The sequence below is a fragment of the Carlito syrichta genome, unplaced genomic scaffold (assembly GCF_000164805.1).
Source record: "Carlito syrichta isolate Samal-C Ts95f unplaced genomic scaffold, Tarsius_syrichta-2.0.1 Scaffold302566, whole genome shotgun sequence".
In the NCBI taxonomy this organism is placed as follows: Eukaryota; Metazoa; Chordata; class Mammalia; order Primates; family Tarsiidae; genus Carlito; species Carlito syrichta.
In genome coordinates, this window is record NW_007246662.1 from 586,234 (window position 1) to 606,661 (window position 20,428).

At 36.8% G+C, this 20,428-nt stretch overlaps 1 protein-coding gene across 1 annotated transcript; it reads right to left on the bottom strand.

The window, feature by feature from the left end:
* Window positions 1-5,827: 5,827 nt before the first annotated feature.
* Window positions 5,828-6,775, bottom strand: LOC103259223 (olfactory receptor 2M3-like). Its single transcript, XM_008056882.1, has one exon. It carries the CDS (start codon window positions 6,773-6,775, stop codon window positions 5,828-5,830), a length of 948 nt encoding a protein of 315 aa, XP_008055073.1.
* Window positions 6,776-20,428: the final 13,653 nt, after the last annotated feature.

A 20,428-nucleotide genomic window follows, 5' to 3' on the forward strand; every position in this document is an offset into this window, starting at 1 on the left:
ACACGTATGTTTATCGCAGCATTGTTCACAATAGCAAGAACCTGGAACCAGCCATGCTGTTCATCAAAAGGATTGGATTAAAAAAATATGGTACATATACACGATGTAATACTACGCAGCTATAAAAAGAACAAAATCATGAATTTCGCAGCAACCTGGATGGATTTAGAGTCTATAATACTGAGTGATCTCTCACAGAAACAAAGATCTGAGAACACATGTTCTCACTCATAAGTGGACCTTGAACATCTATCATAATACTATAAGTAAAGAATCGACAGTGGTGGGAATCTTGGGGGGGGCCAGGGAGGGCAAGGGTGGTGGGATTAATGGTAGCCAATATCTCTCTGGGGATGGGGGGACACTCCTTATCAACAAGGATGTCTGAATGATGCATATTTGTATACCTAACCCTTAACTGTACCCCACAACTTTAAAATAAAAAATGTTTAAAAAAAAGTTGAAATATTGCCATGCACTTTCTCAAACCACAGTGAATAAAAATAAATATCAACACCAACAAAATTTTCACAAAGCCCACAAAGACATGAACACTGAACAGCCTAATGCTGAACAACTACTGGGTCAACACTGAAATCAAAGCAGATATCAAAGTATTCCTGAAAACAAATGAAAACGAAGAAGCATCTTACCAAAACCTCTGGGATACCATAAAACAGTTCTAAGAGGGAAATTTATATCTTTATGAGCACACATCAAGAAAATGAAAAGATCACAAGTTGACAGCCTAATAAATCATCTAAGGGAGCTGGAAAGAGAAAACCACCAAAACCCTAATTTAGCAGAAGAATCCAGATTGCCAAAATAAAAGCCCAAATATGGCACATAGAAGACAAAAATATCATAGAAAACATCAATAAAACAAAAAGCTGGTTCTTTGAAAGAATTAATTAGATGAACCCCCTAGCCAGAATGACAAAGAAAAAAGAGAGAAAAAGCCCAAATAAACACAATAAGAAATACAAAAGATCAAAACACTACTGACCCTGAAGAAATTTGAAAATTTATCAGAAATTACTATGTACACCTGTATGGAAACCAAATTGATAACCTAAATGAAAAAGACTTTCTGACATCACACAAGCTCTGCAGGTTGAAAAAAGAAGAGACTAAGAAACTAAATAGATCAATAACAACCCAGGAAATTGGCTCTGTCATAAGAAATACCTACAAAAAAAAAAACCTTGGACCAGATGGCTTTTCAGCAGAATTCTACAAAATGTACAAGGAGGAATAGACACCAATCCTATTGAAAGTATTATAGGAAATTGAGAAAAATGGAATTCTCCCCAAATCATTTTATAAAGTTAACATCACACTGACACCCAAACTGGGTAAAGAGAACCACAGGCCAATATCCCTTATGAACATAGATGCAAAAATCCTCAATAAGATTCTAGCAAGTCAGATCTGAAAACACATCTCAAAAACCATCCACCATGACCAAGTAGGCTTCATCCCCAGGATGCAGGGCTGTTTCAACATCTGCAAAACCATAAATGCAATTAAGTATATCAGCAGATGTAAAAACAAGAACCACATGATTATATCATTAGATGCAGAAAAGGCTTTTGATAAAATCCAGTATATCTTCTTGATAAAAACCCTCAAACACCTAGGTATAGAAGGAACATACCTCAAAATAGTAAGCACCGTCGAATAAACCCACGGCTAGCATATTTCTAAACAGACAGAAACTGGAAACATATCCCTTGAAAACTGGAACACGACAAGGTTTCCCACTCTCACCCTTCTTATTCAGCATTGTGTTGGAAATCCTAGCTAGAACAATTAGAGAAGGAAATCAGGGGTATCCAAATAAGAAAAGATGAAGTCAAGTTATCTCTCTTTGCTGATGATATGATTCTATACCTTAAAAATCCAAGAAAATCTGTAAAAAACCTGCTTGCACTGCTAAAGGATTTTGGCAAAATCTCAGTACACAAAACAAATGTGCAAAAGACAGTTGAATTCTAATACAACAACAGCAAGCAGGAGGCAGAGAACCAAATAAAAAACACAATCCCATTTACAATAGCCACACAAAAAAATGAGATACCTCGGCATTTTCCTAACCAGAGAAGTGAAAGACCTTTACAATGAGAACTACAAAACACTGCTCAAAGAAATCCAAGAAAATACAAACAAATGAAAAAATATTCCATGCTCATGGATAGGAAGAATCAACGTTGTTAAGATGTCCAACCAACCAAAGGCATTCTACAGATTCAATGCAATACCCATTAAATTACCAACATCATTCTCATACCTGGAAAAGACAATACAGAAATTCATATGAAAACATAAAAACCACGAATAGCCAAAAGAATTCTTAGCGAAGAAACAAAGCAAGAGGTATCACAATTTGACTTCAAATTTTACTATAAGGCTACGATAATCAAAACAGCCTGGTATTGGTACAAGAACATTGGCATACAGACCAATGGAACAGGATAGAGATTCTAGAAGCAAAAGCTCAATTTCCCAACCAACTCATCTTTGACAAAGCCTCCAACAACAACCACTGGAGAGAGGAGAATCTATTCAGTAAATTGTGCTGGGAAAACTGGTGATCACATGCAGAAGATTGAAACAGGACCTCTACCTATCACCATACACAAAAATTAACTCTAATATATCAAAGACCTAAATGTTAAACCTCAAACTATAAGAATCTTAGAAAATACAGGAGATACCTTTATGGAAATTGGAATTGGCAACCAATTCCTGATCATAACCCCAAGTACCTGTACATAAGAGATAAAATAGACAAATGTGACCTCATCAAACTGAAAGGTTTTGCAAAGCAAAAGAGACCATCAAAGGAGCAGGAAGACAGTCCACAGAATGGGAAAAATATCTGCCAACTGTATATCTGACAAAGGCCTAACATCCAGCACCTACAAGGATCTCAAATGTGCTGAAAGGAAAAAAACAAAGAGCCTCATTAAAAAGTGGGCAAAAGACTCAAATTGACACTTCGCAAAAGAGGATACACGGGCAGCCAACAGACACATGAAAAAGTGCTCAGCCTCACTCATCATCAGAGAAATGCAAATCAAAACCACATTGAGATATTGCATAACCCTGTAAGAATGACCATCACTAATAATGCAAACAACAGATGCTAGCAAAGATGCAGCAAAAAAGGAACACTTCTACACTACTGGTGGGAAGGTAAAGTAGTGCAACATCTTTGGAAGACAGTGTGGTAATTGATTTCTGAAAGAACTAGAAATTGACTTTCCATATGTCCCAGCAATCCCTCTATTGGGAATATACCTGGAGGAACTCAAGTCATTTTACCAAAAAGATACCTGCACATGCATGTTTGTTGCAACTCTATTCACAACAGCAAAATTGTGGAACCAACCATGCTGTCCATCAAAGCTGGACTGGATAAAAAATGTGATATGTGTACACAATGGAATATTATGCAGCCATAAAGAAGGACAAACATATGGACTTTGCAGCAGCAGGGAATACTACTCATTCATGATAAACAATGAAATCATGTCTTTTGCAGCAATATAGATGGATTTGGATGCCATTATCCTGAGTGAAATAACTCAGAAACAGAAAGTCTCATACTGCATATTCGCACTTACAAGTGGGAGATAAACAATGGGTACACATGGGCATAGAGAATGGAATAACATACACTGGATACTATAAAATGTAGTAGGTTGGAACTGGGGTGAGACTTGAAAAATAATCTATTGAGCACAATGTTCACTATTCAGGTACACTAAAAGCCCAGAATTCGCCACTATGCAGGATATGCATGTAAAAACATCTGCATTTATATAAAAATTGTACTTTATTTTATTTATTTATTTATTTATTTTTTGAGTTGGAGTCTCACTCGGTCGCCCAGATTGGAGTGCAGTGGTACACTCCCAGCCACCGCAGCCTTGACCTGCTGGGCTCCAGTGATCCTTCCGCCTCAGCCTTTCAAGTAGCTGGAACTACAGGCGCGCTCTACCACGCCCGGCTAATTTTTTAATTTATTGTAGAGATGAGGTCTCGCCAAGTTGCCCAGGCAGGTCTCGAACCCGCGGGCTCAGGCAATCCAGTCACCTCAGCCTCCCAAAGTGTGGGATTACAGGCTGAGCCACCGAGCCTGGCTTTATATAAAAATTTTAAAGAGATATGGAAAACAGATTAATTAATTAAAAGAAAGACAGGAAAAATTCCAACAAAAGCAGATATTTTGAAGTTGACTTGATTTCACTACTTGGCAGATCTTTAAAAGAAAATGAAAGCTTTTCCTGAAGTCAGAAAAACTCTTCTGCCAAAAAAGCAAGTTACCAAGAGTCATTCAGCTATGAACAAATAAATTATTTCAGCTACTTGTGCTTAGAATAAACCCATGAGCTTCACCTAACACTGAAGCTCCAGCTAACACTTGCCTTGTAACCTTGTAAAACCTTGATCAGAAAGAATACCCAGTTAAGGCATGTGAAGACTTAAGTTCATATAAATTGTGACAAAATAAATAGATGCAATTTAAGGCTGCTAAGTTTATGGAAATTATGCAGGAGGGAAAAACCTAATACAGTGGTAATATTAACATGGATTTTTTATACAACTGCTAACACATGTTAAAGAATTGCAGATTTTTTCTTTTTTTTTTTTTGAGTTGGAGTCTCACTCTGTCGCCCAGACTGGAGTGCAGTGGCCACTCCCGGCCACCGCAGCCTCGACCTGCTGGGCTCCGGCGATCCTTCCGCCTCAGCCTTCCAAGTAGCCGGAATTACAGGCATGCGCTACCACACCTGGCTGATTTTTGATTTATTGCAGAGATGAGGTCTCGCTGCCCAGGCGGGTCTCGAACCCGCAGGCTCAGGCAATCCACTCACCTCAGCCTCCCAAAAGTGTGGGATTACAGGCTGAGCCACCAAGCCCGGCTCAGATTTTTTCTTTTAAGAACATAAGAATCTTCATAATTACAATTAATCTCATATAAACATCATGACAACAATATTTATAGAAATGTTATGGAAAACATGCAGACTTCAGAAAACACAGACCTCTCTATTAAAAATGTATCAAATTACCACTTAGTTAATTAATCAAAAAATTAATTAATTTAATGCAGGTGTATTGCATTACCCATAGAAAGATTAGAATATTTAAATATGTAAAATCCACACTGAGAGGATTTTTATTGACATTTTGGTTTCCTATATGTAAGATTAATGCCGGTAGAGGAAAATAATAAACAAGATCTCTCAAATCCTCCAACACCCCAAAGAAGGATAGTATCCATTATAAGACACAAACAATATACTTAAACCTCAGTTTTATACGTCTTTTTTCTTTATTTAAGTTAAATTTAGTTTTCAAAATGATAATAAAAGCATACTATTAAATTTGTAGATGAATAATGGTGATTTATATTAACAAATAAGTCTAAATTATGAAACTGAACTCAGAATTATTTGTGAAGGTTAAATCTAATGTTTGTGAAATGATACTAGGTTTAATATATACATTCAAGCAATAAGGTACGGCAATTGTCAAAGGTCTCTCATTTCTTAAATGGTATTAAAAAGACAAAGTATACAGGTGTGCATTTTCTATTGCAACAAATATTTACTTAGCCATATAGTAAACTAACCACAACAAAAACACACAAAATAGTTAAATAAATAAGAATCCAAACAGTTTTTTTTTCAATTTCTTATCTCCTGTGACTTCCTGTAAATCTACAAAGCTGGGTATTTATTGAGTGCTGGATTATATTGGTTCAATCATTATATTTAAGTAGAACACCAAGTATGTGGAAGAAAGCAAAATGTAATTAGACAATTTGCTCTCCAGACTGGTCCTTCCTTAACACCTTCATGAATGCTCGGGTCACCTCTTTGTTGCGGAGGCTGTAGATGAGAGGGTTCAGCATGGGGGTGAGGATAGTATAGAAGGCCGACACCATCTTGTCCTGGGTGGGTGATCGATCAGTAGTGGGCCGCATGTATATAAACATGGCTGCTCCATAGTACATTCCCACCACCATAAGGTGAGAAGAGCAGGTAGCAAAGGCTTTGTGGCGACTCTCTCCAGATCCCATGCGAATTACAGTCAGAATGACATGAACATAGGAAGCTATTATGACTGCTACAGGGAAAAGAAGCATAATGACACAGCAGATGAATATCATCCTTTCAAACATCAGGGTGTCATCACACGAGAGAGTAAGAAGGGCAGGAACATCACAGAAAAAGTGGGGTACTTCCCGGGCACCACAGTATGAGAAGGACAGTGCAACTGCAACTTCAATTACACCATCAAGGGAACCAAGGATCCAAGAAGAAGTAGCCATGAGACTACAGATTTTTTGGCTCATGAGAACTGGATATCTTAATGGGTGGCAAATGGCAACATACCTATCATAAGCCATCACAGCCAACAGGAAACATTCAGCTCCAAGCAGGGACACATAGAAGAATATCTGGGTTCCACAACCTGCCAGAGAGATGTATTTCTTTCCAGACAAGTAGTTGAAGGCCATCTTGGGAACAGTGGTGCAGATGAGCATGAGGTCCATGAGGGACAGCTGGCTGAGGAGGAAGTACATAGGGGTGTGGAGCTGGGTGTCCAGGTAGATGAGGAGAACCATGGCTGAGTTCCCCATGAAGGCCACTGCAAAGATGCCCAGGACCAGAGAGAAGAGGAAGGTGTGGGTGGGACTGTGATTGAAGATTCCTAGCAGGAGGAAGTCAGAGTTGGAGGTCTGATTATCCCATGCCATGATGAATATGGTCACTATGGAGAATATAACATGTGATAATGACCAGAATTTTGTCATTGAAAATATCAAGGATTTACTTCCTAGATCAACACGTGTGCAAAACTATGTAAACATGGAAAAATTATTTCTCTGGACATCAAATTTTTTATTTGTAAACTAGTGATTTTAATAATTATTTTGATCTTGATGTGATTTTTAAATGCAAAATACATAGCTAACAGACATAGTATTTTCCTTGTAAAAAAGGGTATATTTTTCTCAAGTCTTATATTAAATTTGAGCAACAAGTCAATTCAAAAATATAATATAGATCATGCTTTCATAATTATACTAAGATCATGAAAAGACTCATGAATTTCTGGGAATTCCATGACATTACCATTATATTTGCCATGGAACTGGCCACATCACCCTCTGAGGTTAGCAAAATTCTGTCTAGGAAATTATAGATGGAAACAATGTACTAAAATGAGACATTCTTAGTTAAATGCCAAGTAAACAGAAGAAATTGAAATAACCTTATGAGAAATATGTTACTTGACACTTACTGCTAGTTTTAGCAGAAGAAGGTCCTCACCAATATGCCATTCCCTCCCTCCATATCTAAAAATTAAATATGTCCATGAGGCATTCAGATGTTGCCCATTTTATTGAAGAACCAGTCTAGAGGAGTGTGTGAGAGCATGGTTCAAACTCCTTGTTCAGACTCGTGGCTGTGTCCTTAGACAATTATTAATTTCTCTAAGCCTTATCTTCCACTTTGTAAATTTGGATGTTTATAATATCTCTGTCAGAAGGTGTTATGAAGACTAGATAAAATCATATTTTAAAGTATGTAAAAACTTACTTGGAATATAGTTTGCACAATGTAAGTGTTTTGAATACTACTGAAGATAATGCAGCCTATATCTATCTTATCTCTATTCTAGTTTATAAAAAATTAATACTCATTTACTTTAGAAAGACCCATTAAGGAATATTTCTGTGACTAAAAAGTAGCATCCTTATAATTGTCTATTTGTACAACTCCATTTTCTTCTTGTGCCTCTTTTTTCATAAAACAAGGAATTGCCTTCCTTTCTTTCTTATCTAATACCCTCTAAGCAAATTGCCCAGTCTTATTAATTTTTGTGTCCCCTCAGACTTTTTATCTGTTCAATAATCACCAATCTATGAATAAAACAGCATTCCAATTATAACTCAGCACTACATTCGAAAATTCCAAATCAGTTCTATAATCTCTAGAAATATTTCTACATTTACAATGTTATAAAAAAATCCACCTCCTATTGTGTGAATAAGTATAACACGTGCTACTTGATTTTTTCAGCTATTATCACTTTTCCCACTTTTCTTCAAACAATTGCAAATTATATGTTCTCAAACATTCCTCTGTCATTCATCATTGTACAAACTTTCCATTATACATTCCACAGAAAAGTTGTTAATATTGAAGAATGTCCATAATTTTTCATGTTTGCTAGGAAATTTATTGCCCAGCAGAAAATTACTACATCACTTGAATCAACTGCAGTACCTCTAATAAGCAATATGTTTTTTTTTTTAATTGAGTTCACTCATGATGTTATACTGTGTGGAATTCTCTGTCTCCCAATGACTGAAATATAAGTACAACTTAAAACATATGGAAAAATAAACATATTGAGTCAGCTCCTAAAAACACAACTTTTTTCATTTTGTACAAAGCAAAGTTTTAACTTAATGTGCTACTAAGGTTCTAGAAAGATAACCAAAATACCAAAATCACTAATTCTTTCAAGTTGGACCCAAAGTACATAATTAACTAGTCTATAAATTAAAAAATCAGGAATGCTAAGAAAGCTGTGTATCCTGAAGAACTCCACAGACCCTGTACTTCATTTATCTGTATCTTTCTTCTTGTTTATCTTTTTGCCTAACCAAGGACTTGCACCACTGTTGAACCATAATCCTACGTACATAGCTGAGATCATCTAGAGAACTGAAATGTTGTTGGCATACTGCAATTAATATATATCTGAAGCTCCAAATCAAATTATTTGCAGTAGCTTTTTGTTAAATTTAAATTTCCCTTTCAGACAAACTTTTTAAGAAAATGCTGTGATCCTTTAGCACTGTGTTGTTCTTGTTCCTATTACTAACTCAGTGACAGGACCTGACTCAACTTAGGTTTAATTTTCCATTCAAGTTTTTGTTCACAGCTCCTTTTCATGCCTTCTGTATTAACAACACACTGCAGCATGTTTTAAGTCTATACCTTTGCACGTTTTGTCCACATAAATAAAATTATCTCTTCACATCATCCAATAGTAGGACCCACCTGAAGAATAGCGATGTGGGGTAGTAGAAGTGGTTAAAACTTGCTGCTTTCTGTTAATGTCAATTAGCAATATTTTGATAAATTTGAGTTTTGAAACAGTTTTAGTTGTTAGTTCCTGGTAGAGAAACACAATATCTATTGTGTAGATGGTAAGGCTCAGCCTATACATTCCTCTAATGTTTCCATGTTTCATATCTTTCTAAAGTAAGCATGCTTAGAAGAATACATTTATCTTAGGTTATATTAATATTGCATTAATTCACTTTTTGCCAAAGTCAAACCCACAAATTATTTCCTTCACTGTCCTATCACAGGAGACTAAAGTGAATAGTGTTTCATGGTTGTCTAGGCACTTATTTCTAAACACTCAACTCAGTCTCCATCACATCACCCTCACACAAGCAATGTCTTAGTAAAAGCCAGTTAAGTGGTATTAAGAAGAATACATTTATTTATAGCTATATTAGTATGAAAGATTAGTATAGACATTAAAGTTACACACTTAAACAATTTACATTTACTTCATTTCTTATCATGTTTGTGAAAGTCTGATCACAACCTTATCTATATTCATAAATTCTAGTCAAGTCTCTTGTAGTATGAAATTAAGAGCTTTTTTTGTCTGAAACATATTGAAATAATTTAAGGTACAGTTTCAGCTAAACATTGTACTTGTTTTCTTAGTAATTATTTTTAAGGATAAAAGAAGTGTTACAAAGATAGCTTGAGGAAAGGGGAATTTGAAATAGTGGAGAAAAAGGAAGAGAGAAACAATTAATGTTTACTGAATAGCGACAGTTCACATTAAGAGTATCAAAAGACAGAAGAAATGTTCTTCAAAACAAGAAATGTTAGTGTTGTGGAGAAGCTGAGAGGAATAGGGAATAAAGGAGAGAAAAATGAGGCAAGAGGCAATGCTTAAATATTGGGATAACTGAACCCGGTGTCTGCCCTGGATGTGCTGCATTCTGACAATGCACAAATCATTCTCTTACCTCCAAACAAAGGAACAAAACTAGGCACTATGTTAAAGACAAAAATGGCATGCAAAAATTGTCCTTGCTGAAAACTCAGCAATTCTTTACCAAATACATCCTCTGGCCTATTTACCAAATCACATCTCATAGAAAGGATTGTCAACGCCATTTGAAAAGGCTCTTAGGTACCTCTGTTGTAAGAAAAATCTTTGCATCTGCACCTCCTAAGGTTGTGGATAAAATTAATCTTATTTTCGTTGATCCATCCAACACATTACTTTTGGATTTTTCAAAAATACAGTTGGATTGTGTCAGTCCTTTCTTCAAAAGCATTCAGTTTCTCAGTTTCTACAGAGCAGTTTAGAGTTACATATTAAAAACATAATTTACATTAGTCAATTGCTTATAAATTTTGTAAAAATTTGATCACAACCTTATCTATATCATACATTCTTATCAAATCTCTTGTTTGTGCGGCATTGCAGAAAATTGTTCGGGCCTCTAGTTCAAGGCATCTGTTTTATATATATATATATATATGTGATCAATATATCCTGTGTTTTGACCTCTAATTCAAGGCATCCTGTTCTTTCTACTTACAGACCTCTATAAAGCACAAATGTGAGCTTAGTTCTCTTCCCAGAAGTTTTCCCTTATTTGGAATTATTTTTCTTTTCCACAATCTTTTACCTATGTAAACATACCAGTTCCAACACACATGCATCTGTCTCCTGCTTCTTTCATCATTCTCTTGACAGCAAGCTCTGCATTTATTGAACTCACAGGAGACATATAGCCACTAGCTCTGATCTACATACATAGCAAATATCAGGAAGTTTCAGATCAAATAAACCTGGGCTTACATTCTTGCTCTACGACCAACTATTTTGCCACTAGGCAAGTTAAATGATGCCTCTGAGATTTAAAAAAAAATTTTTCCCCGCGACTTACAGAGTTTTTTTTTTTTTATAAAGATAGAATGAGTTAACGCTTTAAAAATCCTCTTTAAAATACCTGTATTACAGTGCATATTTATCAGATAAATGTTATCATTACATACATCTGATCACACTTTTTTGAAATCTTCCAATAACTCTGCTGTTACTCACCAGAAAATATTTTTGAAAATATTATGTTTTTTTTATTGCTAGTAATCTATATGCTTATTTCCTATATGCTCTTAATCAAACAACAGAGATGTACACAACGGTACAGTCCATAAAATTCCCCAAATTATTAAAAGCATATGCAAATAGACAAGATCTATTGTAGAATCTTCCAATAATTCTTGACTTAGGATATTTTATATTGCTGTAAATCATACCTTACATTCAGTTAGCACCCTTACAGGTTTAATCTTTAAAAAGCCTGTGACACATATAGAAACAGATTACTCTAATTTTACAGAAAACGTAAAGGGATGAGTTTCAGATCAATATGAGACATCTCTTTCCTATTTGGAGAACTTTAACATTTTAAAAATATATAATTTTTGAATAAAATGTGATTCCATCTACTGTGATTGGAATCTAGGATGCCTTAGACAGTTTGGAACATACTATCTCCCTAAGTCTTACCATTTACATATCTTCAACAGATATATTGCTTACAAAATAACTGAGAATGCTTAAATTTCTAGAGAAAACCTATGCAGTACAGTGGTACCAAGTCATCTGTGATTTAATTTTTCAATTCCTCCAGGATATTCAGTCCCTTGGCTTCAATTACACTACTTTTTTCTCCTAGGGCATCATATAATTTAGTTTCAAAACTTGAAGATATAATGCAACGATACTTAAGATTAAAAAAACAAACTTCTGTCACTTTCTTGGTAAATAACACAAACTCCCAAGCAAGATGGCAGAAAAGGAGGTCACCTGCTTATTTCCTACCATCACAGCAAGAAGTCTGCACCTATCTACAGATAAAAGTCTCTCTATGAGCACCTTGGGATTCTGATGGGAGGCTGTGAAACACTGGTGGAGACCAAGACAGAAGGTGGACGTTTTGAGAGTGAAGATCTACACTCAGGTGGCAAATTTGCCAGTTCTGCTTGTAGGTTCAAACCTGTAAGCAGCCCCATTCTCCATAGGGCTTGGCTACAGTCCTGTTTGGCATTGAGCCTCTTACCAAACCATTTGCAAAGTGATCCAGAAGAAATCATGCACTCTAGTGCTTAGGTAACAGACTTATCTGCCTGCTTGCTTCAGTCTCAGCAATAGACCTAAAAATTATCATGTAACTTGGCTCCAGCTGCCCCTGGCTGTAGTCCCATATTAACACAACTTGCACAAGGACTAGGGGTAACTCCTCTATCTGTGCAACTAAGAAAGCGTTGTTGGCCTCTGTCCAGCAATTCTGTACAGGCCTACCTTGCTCCAGTCCCACACTACTACAGCCCAGAGAGTTTTCCCACACAGGATGGAAACTACTGGGAGACTCACCCATCTGAGCCACTGAAACAGGCTTGCCAGCTTTCATTTCCAAGAACGTGCTTTAAATAGTCCCTTTTTGCCTCATGGTCCTCTTTATCAAAGCCAGGGAATACTTTTACTTGTGCAGAAAACTGCTGAGAAATGTGTCCTTCTCATTTACTGACACACTTGCCAGCCTTCATGCCACAGCAGATTCTGGAGGAGCCCAGTCTCAGCTCCTGCTCTTTTGGTAGGGAAGCTATGTAGAAAGCATAGGGATTTTCTGGAAGATGCACTCCTCTGAACCACTGGGACAGGCTTTCTGGTCTTTAATCCACAGCATATCCTGAAGGGGCTCTGTCTCAACTATAGCTCCTCTCTGCTGAAGTTCCAGAGTCACCCAATCTGTGCAGGCTACTCCAAGGATATGCACCAAGAAAGAATTGCAGGACTTCATCCCACAGCAGTTTTGGAAAGGTCCCTGAATGTCAGCTCCAGTCCTTTTCAGCTGCAGTCTGAGAGAAATTATGCCCACACAGGAAACTTCTGAGAGTCTTGCATACTGGTGAAATGAGGTTGGGCTTGCCAACATAGAACCCATAGAAGATTCTGAATTAGCCCTGAAGCTTAGTTTTAGCCCTCTCAGGTATGGTCTGGGAGTATTTCTATGCAGTCAGAATCCCACCAAGAAACACAACCATCAGAGTGTCTGTGACAGACTTGTCAATCTTTCTTCCTCAGCAAATTCTCAAATGACCCTTGATTTTGGCTTTGGATCCTCATGTCTGCAGACTGATAGAACTTTTGCCTGCCTGGGGACTGAAAGGGAGGCACATTCAGTACTGCTCCTTTAGACTAATGCCCTGACCTTGGCCACTTTGTGGATCTTGAAAGGCCACATAAATTGGCTCATGTTCTCAACTGCAGTCTGAAAGGAGCCTACATATCCACGACACACTGGAAGATATACCTATTCTTAACCCCAACGACAGGAATAAAGATTCAGTTTCTGCTTTGAACCTAAAACTTCCCTAAGTCTCAATTTCAGCACATATCAATCATGTACTAAAGCAGTAAAACCATCCCAGGGACCACAAGTGATTCAATGAGAGACCTCCCAGAGACCCAGATAAAGTCACATTCATCAGTACACCTGGTCAGAATACAGCTGTCTGTAGTTTTACTAATACTTTGAAGTAGGCCTTCATCTCAGCACCAGCATCACAGACCAAGGTCCTGGAGACAGTCTAGTATATCCAGGGACCATTTATAGCCTACATGCATTAGAGCCTATGGGAACAAATACACCAACTGTGATCTCCTCTGAAGACTCAGAATCAGGCAAAATACTCAGATCTGATCTTACTAAACTGAGATCACAAAAGAAATTCTAATAGTCTTGAGATCTAGTAGAAAAATACTTTAATCAGTTGCTACTTGGCAAGACTAAAAGATGGATTTGATTTTCCAAATGCACAGCTGCCAACACAAAGCTGTGTGGATAACAAAGAAACATGACATCACCAATGGAAATTCATACAGCTCCAATAACAACTCCTGACACAATGGAGATATATGAATTCCCTGGAAAAAAATTCAAGGCAATCATCTTAAAGAAACTCATTGATATACAAAAAATTACAGATAGAAAACTAAATAAAATCAGGAAAACAATGCAAGAAAAAAAATGAGATGTTTAACAAAAAGATAGAAACCATAAACAAGAACTAAAAGAATTAGTGGAGCTGAATAATACGATGATGGAATTGAAAAAGTCAACAGAAAGTTTCAACAGTAAATACAATTATGCAGAAGAAATAGACAAAGAGACAGAGAGCTTATAAAAATATACTACTTGAAGACATCCAAAATTTTGAGGAATATGGCCATACAGATTCAGAAAGTTCAAAGAATGACAAGCAAGATAAATTCAAAATAGAATACTCAAAGACACATTATAATCAAATCATCAAGTCAAAGACAAAGGGAGAATCTTGAAAGCAGCAAGAGAAGAAACTCATTGTATATAAAGGATCTACAATAAGGCTATCAGTGAACTTCTAAGCAAAATAATGCAAGTAAGGAGGGATAGATGACATATTCAAAGTACTGAAAGAAAACAAATGTGAATCAATTACACTATATCCTGAAAAGCTGTCCTGCAGGGAAGACCTTTCAAAACAATCAAAAGCTGAGGGAATTCATCACAATGATACTGTCCTTATAAGAAATACTAAAGGGAGTTCTTCATGTTGAAACAAAAGGATGATAAGTAACAACATAAAAACATATAAAAGCATAAAACATTCTGGTATAGGAAAATATGTAGTCAAATTTACAACACTATAATACTGAAAAGATGGCCTATAAATCATTCTTATCTTAATTCTTATCTTAATGATAAGAGTTCAAAGACAAAGGTGTCAGACACAACTATAGTCATAAACAATTGACAGATACATAATATAAATAAATGTAAAACATTTATCAATAGCATAAAAAGTGGGGGGAATGTAAAATTTTAGAGTCTGTATGTGAAATAGAAGTTAGGGTTCTATAAACTTGTTAGATCATTGTAACAATTAGGTATTTTATGTAAGCTTCATAATAACCATGGAATCTTTAGTAGTGGTACAAGCAAAATGGTACAGTAAGAGTTATCCAGCAGCATGATTACTACACTGAATATCTTAGAACTCAGGAGTGAAACTTTTATATCCTTTTGAACTTCAGAGCCAAGAAATAGCTAATTCAGATACTAAGCAAAATGGTGCTCTGCAATAATAATGTCTCTCTCCCAAGCCCAAACAGTGCCACACATAGATAAGTACCCTGGACATGCAGGTTTTACAATGAGAAATGTGAGTGGGAGGCAGGCATTTGACTTCCTCAAAATTCTGAAACTCTTTGAAAGGACTTGCTCTGGACTTTTCTCATAGAAAGCACTGTGAGTGTCAGCAGGACTAGCCTACCCAGAGGTCAATTAAAATCAAAGAATATGGGTTAGATACACAGTAACCAGTACGTGAGGCTCAGTACCTGTTGTGACTGACTGGGGCTTAGGGTGTCCTCTAGTGCTGAAATGGCTGCAGTGCTCTTGGGTTTAGAGACCTAAGAAGATAGTCTACCAGAATTTCTTAACAGACCTATGGTAGAGGATGGTCACAGACAAAGCCAGAATTCAATGATCAAAATAAATATCTACATAAACAATTACCAAGCATTAACATATAACCACATGGCTGAAGATGAATCAGAAAGACATGATATCACCAAACAGACAAAATAAGGTGCCAGTGACTGGCTCTAAAAGCTGGAGATGCATGCTTTTCCTAAGAAATAATTCAAAACCGGGCTCAGTGGCTCAGCCTGTAATCCTGCGCCTTTGGGAGGCTGAGGTGAGTGGATTGCCTGAGCCCGTGGGTTCGAGACCCGCCTGGGCAGCGAGACCTCATCTCTACAATAAATCAAAAAATCAGCCGGGCGTGGTAGCGCATGCTTGTAATTCCGGTTACTCGAAAGGCTAAGGCGGAAGGATCGCCAGAGCCCAGCAGGTGAGGCTGCGGTGGCCGGGAGCGGCCACTGCACTCCAGTCTGGGCAACAGAGTGAGACTCCAACTCAAAAAAAAAAAAGAAATAATTCAAAATAACTGTTTTAAGAAAGTCCAATGAGTTTCAAGAAAATACAAAGAATTCATAAACTTAGAGAAATTTTAGAACCATTAAAATAATTTTAAAAATCAGAATCAAGAAGCTCAAAAGTACAATGGCTGATATTAAAAAATGCAATAGATAGCATCAACAGCAAAATTTATCAAGCAGAAAAAAAAATTAATGCACTCAAAGACATGTTATTTGAAAATGTAGAGTCAGAAGAAAAAATAATGAAAATAAAATTTAAAAGTTAATGGGAATCTATGGAACAACATTATAAGAACAAATATGCTGGTCATCAGTGTTCAAGAGGGAATAGAAAAAGACAAAAGGTACAAGTATTATTTAAAGAGATAATAGCAGAAACTTTCCAAAACCTGGTCATAGATTTTAAAAATTCAGGTATAAGAAGGCCGAAAGTCACCAATCAGTTTCAACCCAAATAAGACTAACATGGGATATATTATAATCAAGTTGTCAAAGGTATATGACAAAGAGAGAATTTTGAAAGCAGAGAAATAAAAGAAACAAATAACATTTAAGAGGGTTTCAATACACTTGGCTGCAGACTTTGCAGAAGAAACCTTATAGGCCAGTGTGAAGTAGCATTCAGATATAGATTGTTTATCCCTATATTTAACTTATTTATTCTCCCTTCTTCAGGGAGTGGCCTTTAGCCAAAACTGGTCTCTGAAGGATATGCATATCTCCTGTAATGAGTCATGGGATGCAGGTAACTCATCATGGGATACAGGTGACCAAGTAAATCTAAAGACAATGTAGTTGTCATTCTTTTTTTTTTTTTTTTTGAGTTGGAGTCTCACTCTGTCACCCAGACTGGAGTGCAGTGGCCGCTCCCGGCCACCGCAGCCTCGACCTGCTGGGCTCCGGAGATCCTTCCGCCTCAGCCTTCCGAGTAGCCAGAATTACAGGCACGTGCTACCACGCCTGGCTTATTTTTTGATTTATTGTAGAGATGAGGTCTTGCTGCCCAGGCGGGTCTCGAACCCACGGGCTCAGGCAATCCACTCACCTCAGCCTCCCAAAGGTGCGTCATTCTTAATCATGGTAATTGTAAATGCCGTATAGGAATTTGAATGACTGACTTTCTTGTTTGATTATAAAACTACTTGCTGTATGGTTCTAAGGCACAGATTCTTCACTGACTGGCTACCATTGGTGCCTTTCTATAAGCTTTAATAAACCATTGTATCTCCCCATGGTCCTCTGAGTTACTTCTTTGGAATAGATAAGCATAATACTTGATCTCTCTCAGATATGGAGCTTCTGCATTACAGCCAGGAAGGAATGGAACAATACATTTAAAGTGCTAAAGAAAAACAAATAACTACCAACCAAGAATGCTGACCCAGAAAATATGTCCTTCAGAGACATGTCCTTCAAAGGAGAGATAAAGACTTTTCCAGATAAACAAAAGTGAAGGGAATAGCTTGACACGCAGACATGCCTTATAACAAACAAACTTAAGGGAGCAACAAAAAAATATCAAAAGCTCTAAAACTCATTGGTAAAAATAAGTATATAAAGAAATTGTGATTATACTATATACACCTTTTATATGTTTAATATTAAGATTAAGAGACAATCTGTTTAAAACAACAATAACAACAAGAGGACATGAAATATGCAATATAAAAATTATAAACTATAACATCAAAAAGTCAAAATATGGGGAACTGGTTCTTCGAAAGCTGGTTTTTTGAAAGGATAAATAAGATTAATGGTCGTCTAGCTAGACTAACCAAGAAAAAGAGAGAAAAAGCCCAAATAAACATAACCAAAAATACAAAGGACGAAGTCACATCTGACCCTGAAGAAATACAAAAGATCATTAGAGACTACTATGTACACTTGTATGGAAAAAAACTTGAAAACCTAAGGGAAATAGAGGATTTTCTAACATCACATAACCTCCCCAGGTTGAAACAAGAAGAAATTGAAGCCCTAAATAGACCAATAACAATCAAGGAAATTGACTATATCATAAGAAAACTACCTACAAAAAAAAAAAAAAAAAAAAAAGCCCTGGACCAGATGGCTTTCCAGCAGAATTCTACAAGACATATAAAGAGGAATTGATACTACTTCTACTGAAAGTATTTCGGGTGATTGAGAAAGATGGAGCTCTCCCCAAATCATTTTATGAAGCTAATATCACATTGATACCAAAGTCAAGAAAAGACCCAACAAAGAAAGAGAACTACAGGCCAATATCTTTGATGAACATAGATGCTAAAATTCTCAACAAGATCCTAGCAAATTAGATTCAACAACACATCTCAAAAATCATCCATCATGACCAAGTAGGCTTCATCCCCAGGATGCAAGGCTGGTTCAACATTCATAAGACCATAACTGTAATCAAATACATCAACAGACGTCAAAACAAAAACCACATGATTGTATCATTAGATGCACAAATAGCTTTTGACAAAATCAAGCACCTCTTCTTGATAAAAACCCTCGAACATCTAGGCATACGTGGAACATACCTCAAAAGAGCAAAAGCCATCTACAAGGAACCCACAGCTAGCATACTCCCAAAGAGACAAGAATTGGAACCATTTCCCCTGAAAACTGGAACAAGACAAGGATGCCCACTCTCACGCCTTCTGTTCAATATAGTTTTGGAAGTCCTGGCTAGAGCAATCAGAAAAGAGAAGGCGATCAGGGGTATCCAAATAGGACATGAGGAAGTCAAGTTATCTCTCTTTGTAGATGACACGAATGTATACCTTGAAAACCCAAGAGAATCTGTCAAAAACCTTCTTGCACTGATAAAGGACTTTGGCAAAGTCTCAGGGTATAAAATAAATGTGCAAAAGACAATCGCATTTCTTTACACCAATAATAAACAAACAGAAACCCAAATAAAAAGTACAATCCCATTCACAATAGCCACACAAAAAAATGAAATACCTTGGCATCTTCCTAACCAGAGATGTGAAAGACCTTTACATGAAAACTACAAAACACTGCTCAAAGAAATCAAAGATGACACAAACAAGTGGAAAAATATTCCATACCCATGGATTGGAAGAATCAACATTGTGAAGATGTCCATCTTACCTAAGGCAATCTACAGATTTAATGCAATGCCCATCAAATTATCAGCAACATTCTTCTCAGATCTAGAAAAAACAATACAGGAATTCATATGGAAACACAAATGACCAAGAATAGCCATAACAATCCTCAGCAAAAAAAGCAAAGCAGGAGGAATCACACTACCAGACTTTAAACTTTACTATAAAGTGGCAATAATCAAAACAGCCTGGTATTGGTACAAAAACAGGCATATAGACCAATGGAATAAAATTGAGATTCCTGAAGCAAAAATCTCAATTTCTCAACCAACTCATCTTCGACAAAGCCTCCACCACCCACCACTGGGGAGATGAGAATGTATTCAGTAATTGGTGCTGGGAAAACTGACTGACCATATGCAGAAGACTGAAACAGGACCCCTATCTATAACCATACACAAAAATTAACTCCAAATGGATCAGAGACCTAAATGTAAAACCTCAAACCATAAGAACCTTAGAAAATGCAGGACATACCCTTATGGAAGTTGGAACTGTAACTGATTCCTGATCAAAACCCGAAATGCACATGCCATAAAAGATAAGACAGACAAGTGGGACCTCATTAAACTGACAAGCTTTCTTCAAAGCCAAAGATAACATCAAGAGAGCAGAGAGACAGCCGACAGACTGGGAAAAAAAATATTTGCCAACTCCATGCCTGACAAAGGCCTAACATCAAGGATCTACAAGGAACTAAAACATACTGAAAAGAAAAAAACAAACAACCCCTTTACCAAGTGGGCAAAAGATATGAATAGACACCTCTCAAACGAAAGCATACGAGCAGCCAACAGATACATGAAAAAGTGTTCAGCCTCACTAATCATCAAGGAGATGCAAATTAAAACTATACTGAGATAACACCTAACTCCAGTCAGAATGACCATCATCAATAACTCAAAAAATAACAGATGCTGGAGAGGATGTGATTAAAAGGGAACACTTCTACACTGTTGGTGGGAGTGTAAACTAGTACAGCCTTTGTGAAAATCAGTGTGGCAATTCCTAAAAGTTCTAAAAACCGACCTTCCATATGACCCTGCAATCCCCTTACTGGGAATATACCCTGAAGAACTCAAATCACTCTATGAAAAAGATACTTGCACACGTATGTTTATCGCAGCATTGTTCACAATAGCAAGATCATGGAACCAACCATGCTGTCCATCAAAAGAGAC

Coding starts and splice junctions, on each gene's coding strand:
- LOC103259223 (XM_008056882.1), bottom strand. CDS start 6,775: ATGGCATGGGATAATCAGACCTCCAACTCTGACTTCCTCCTGCTAGGA.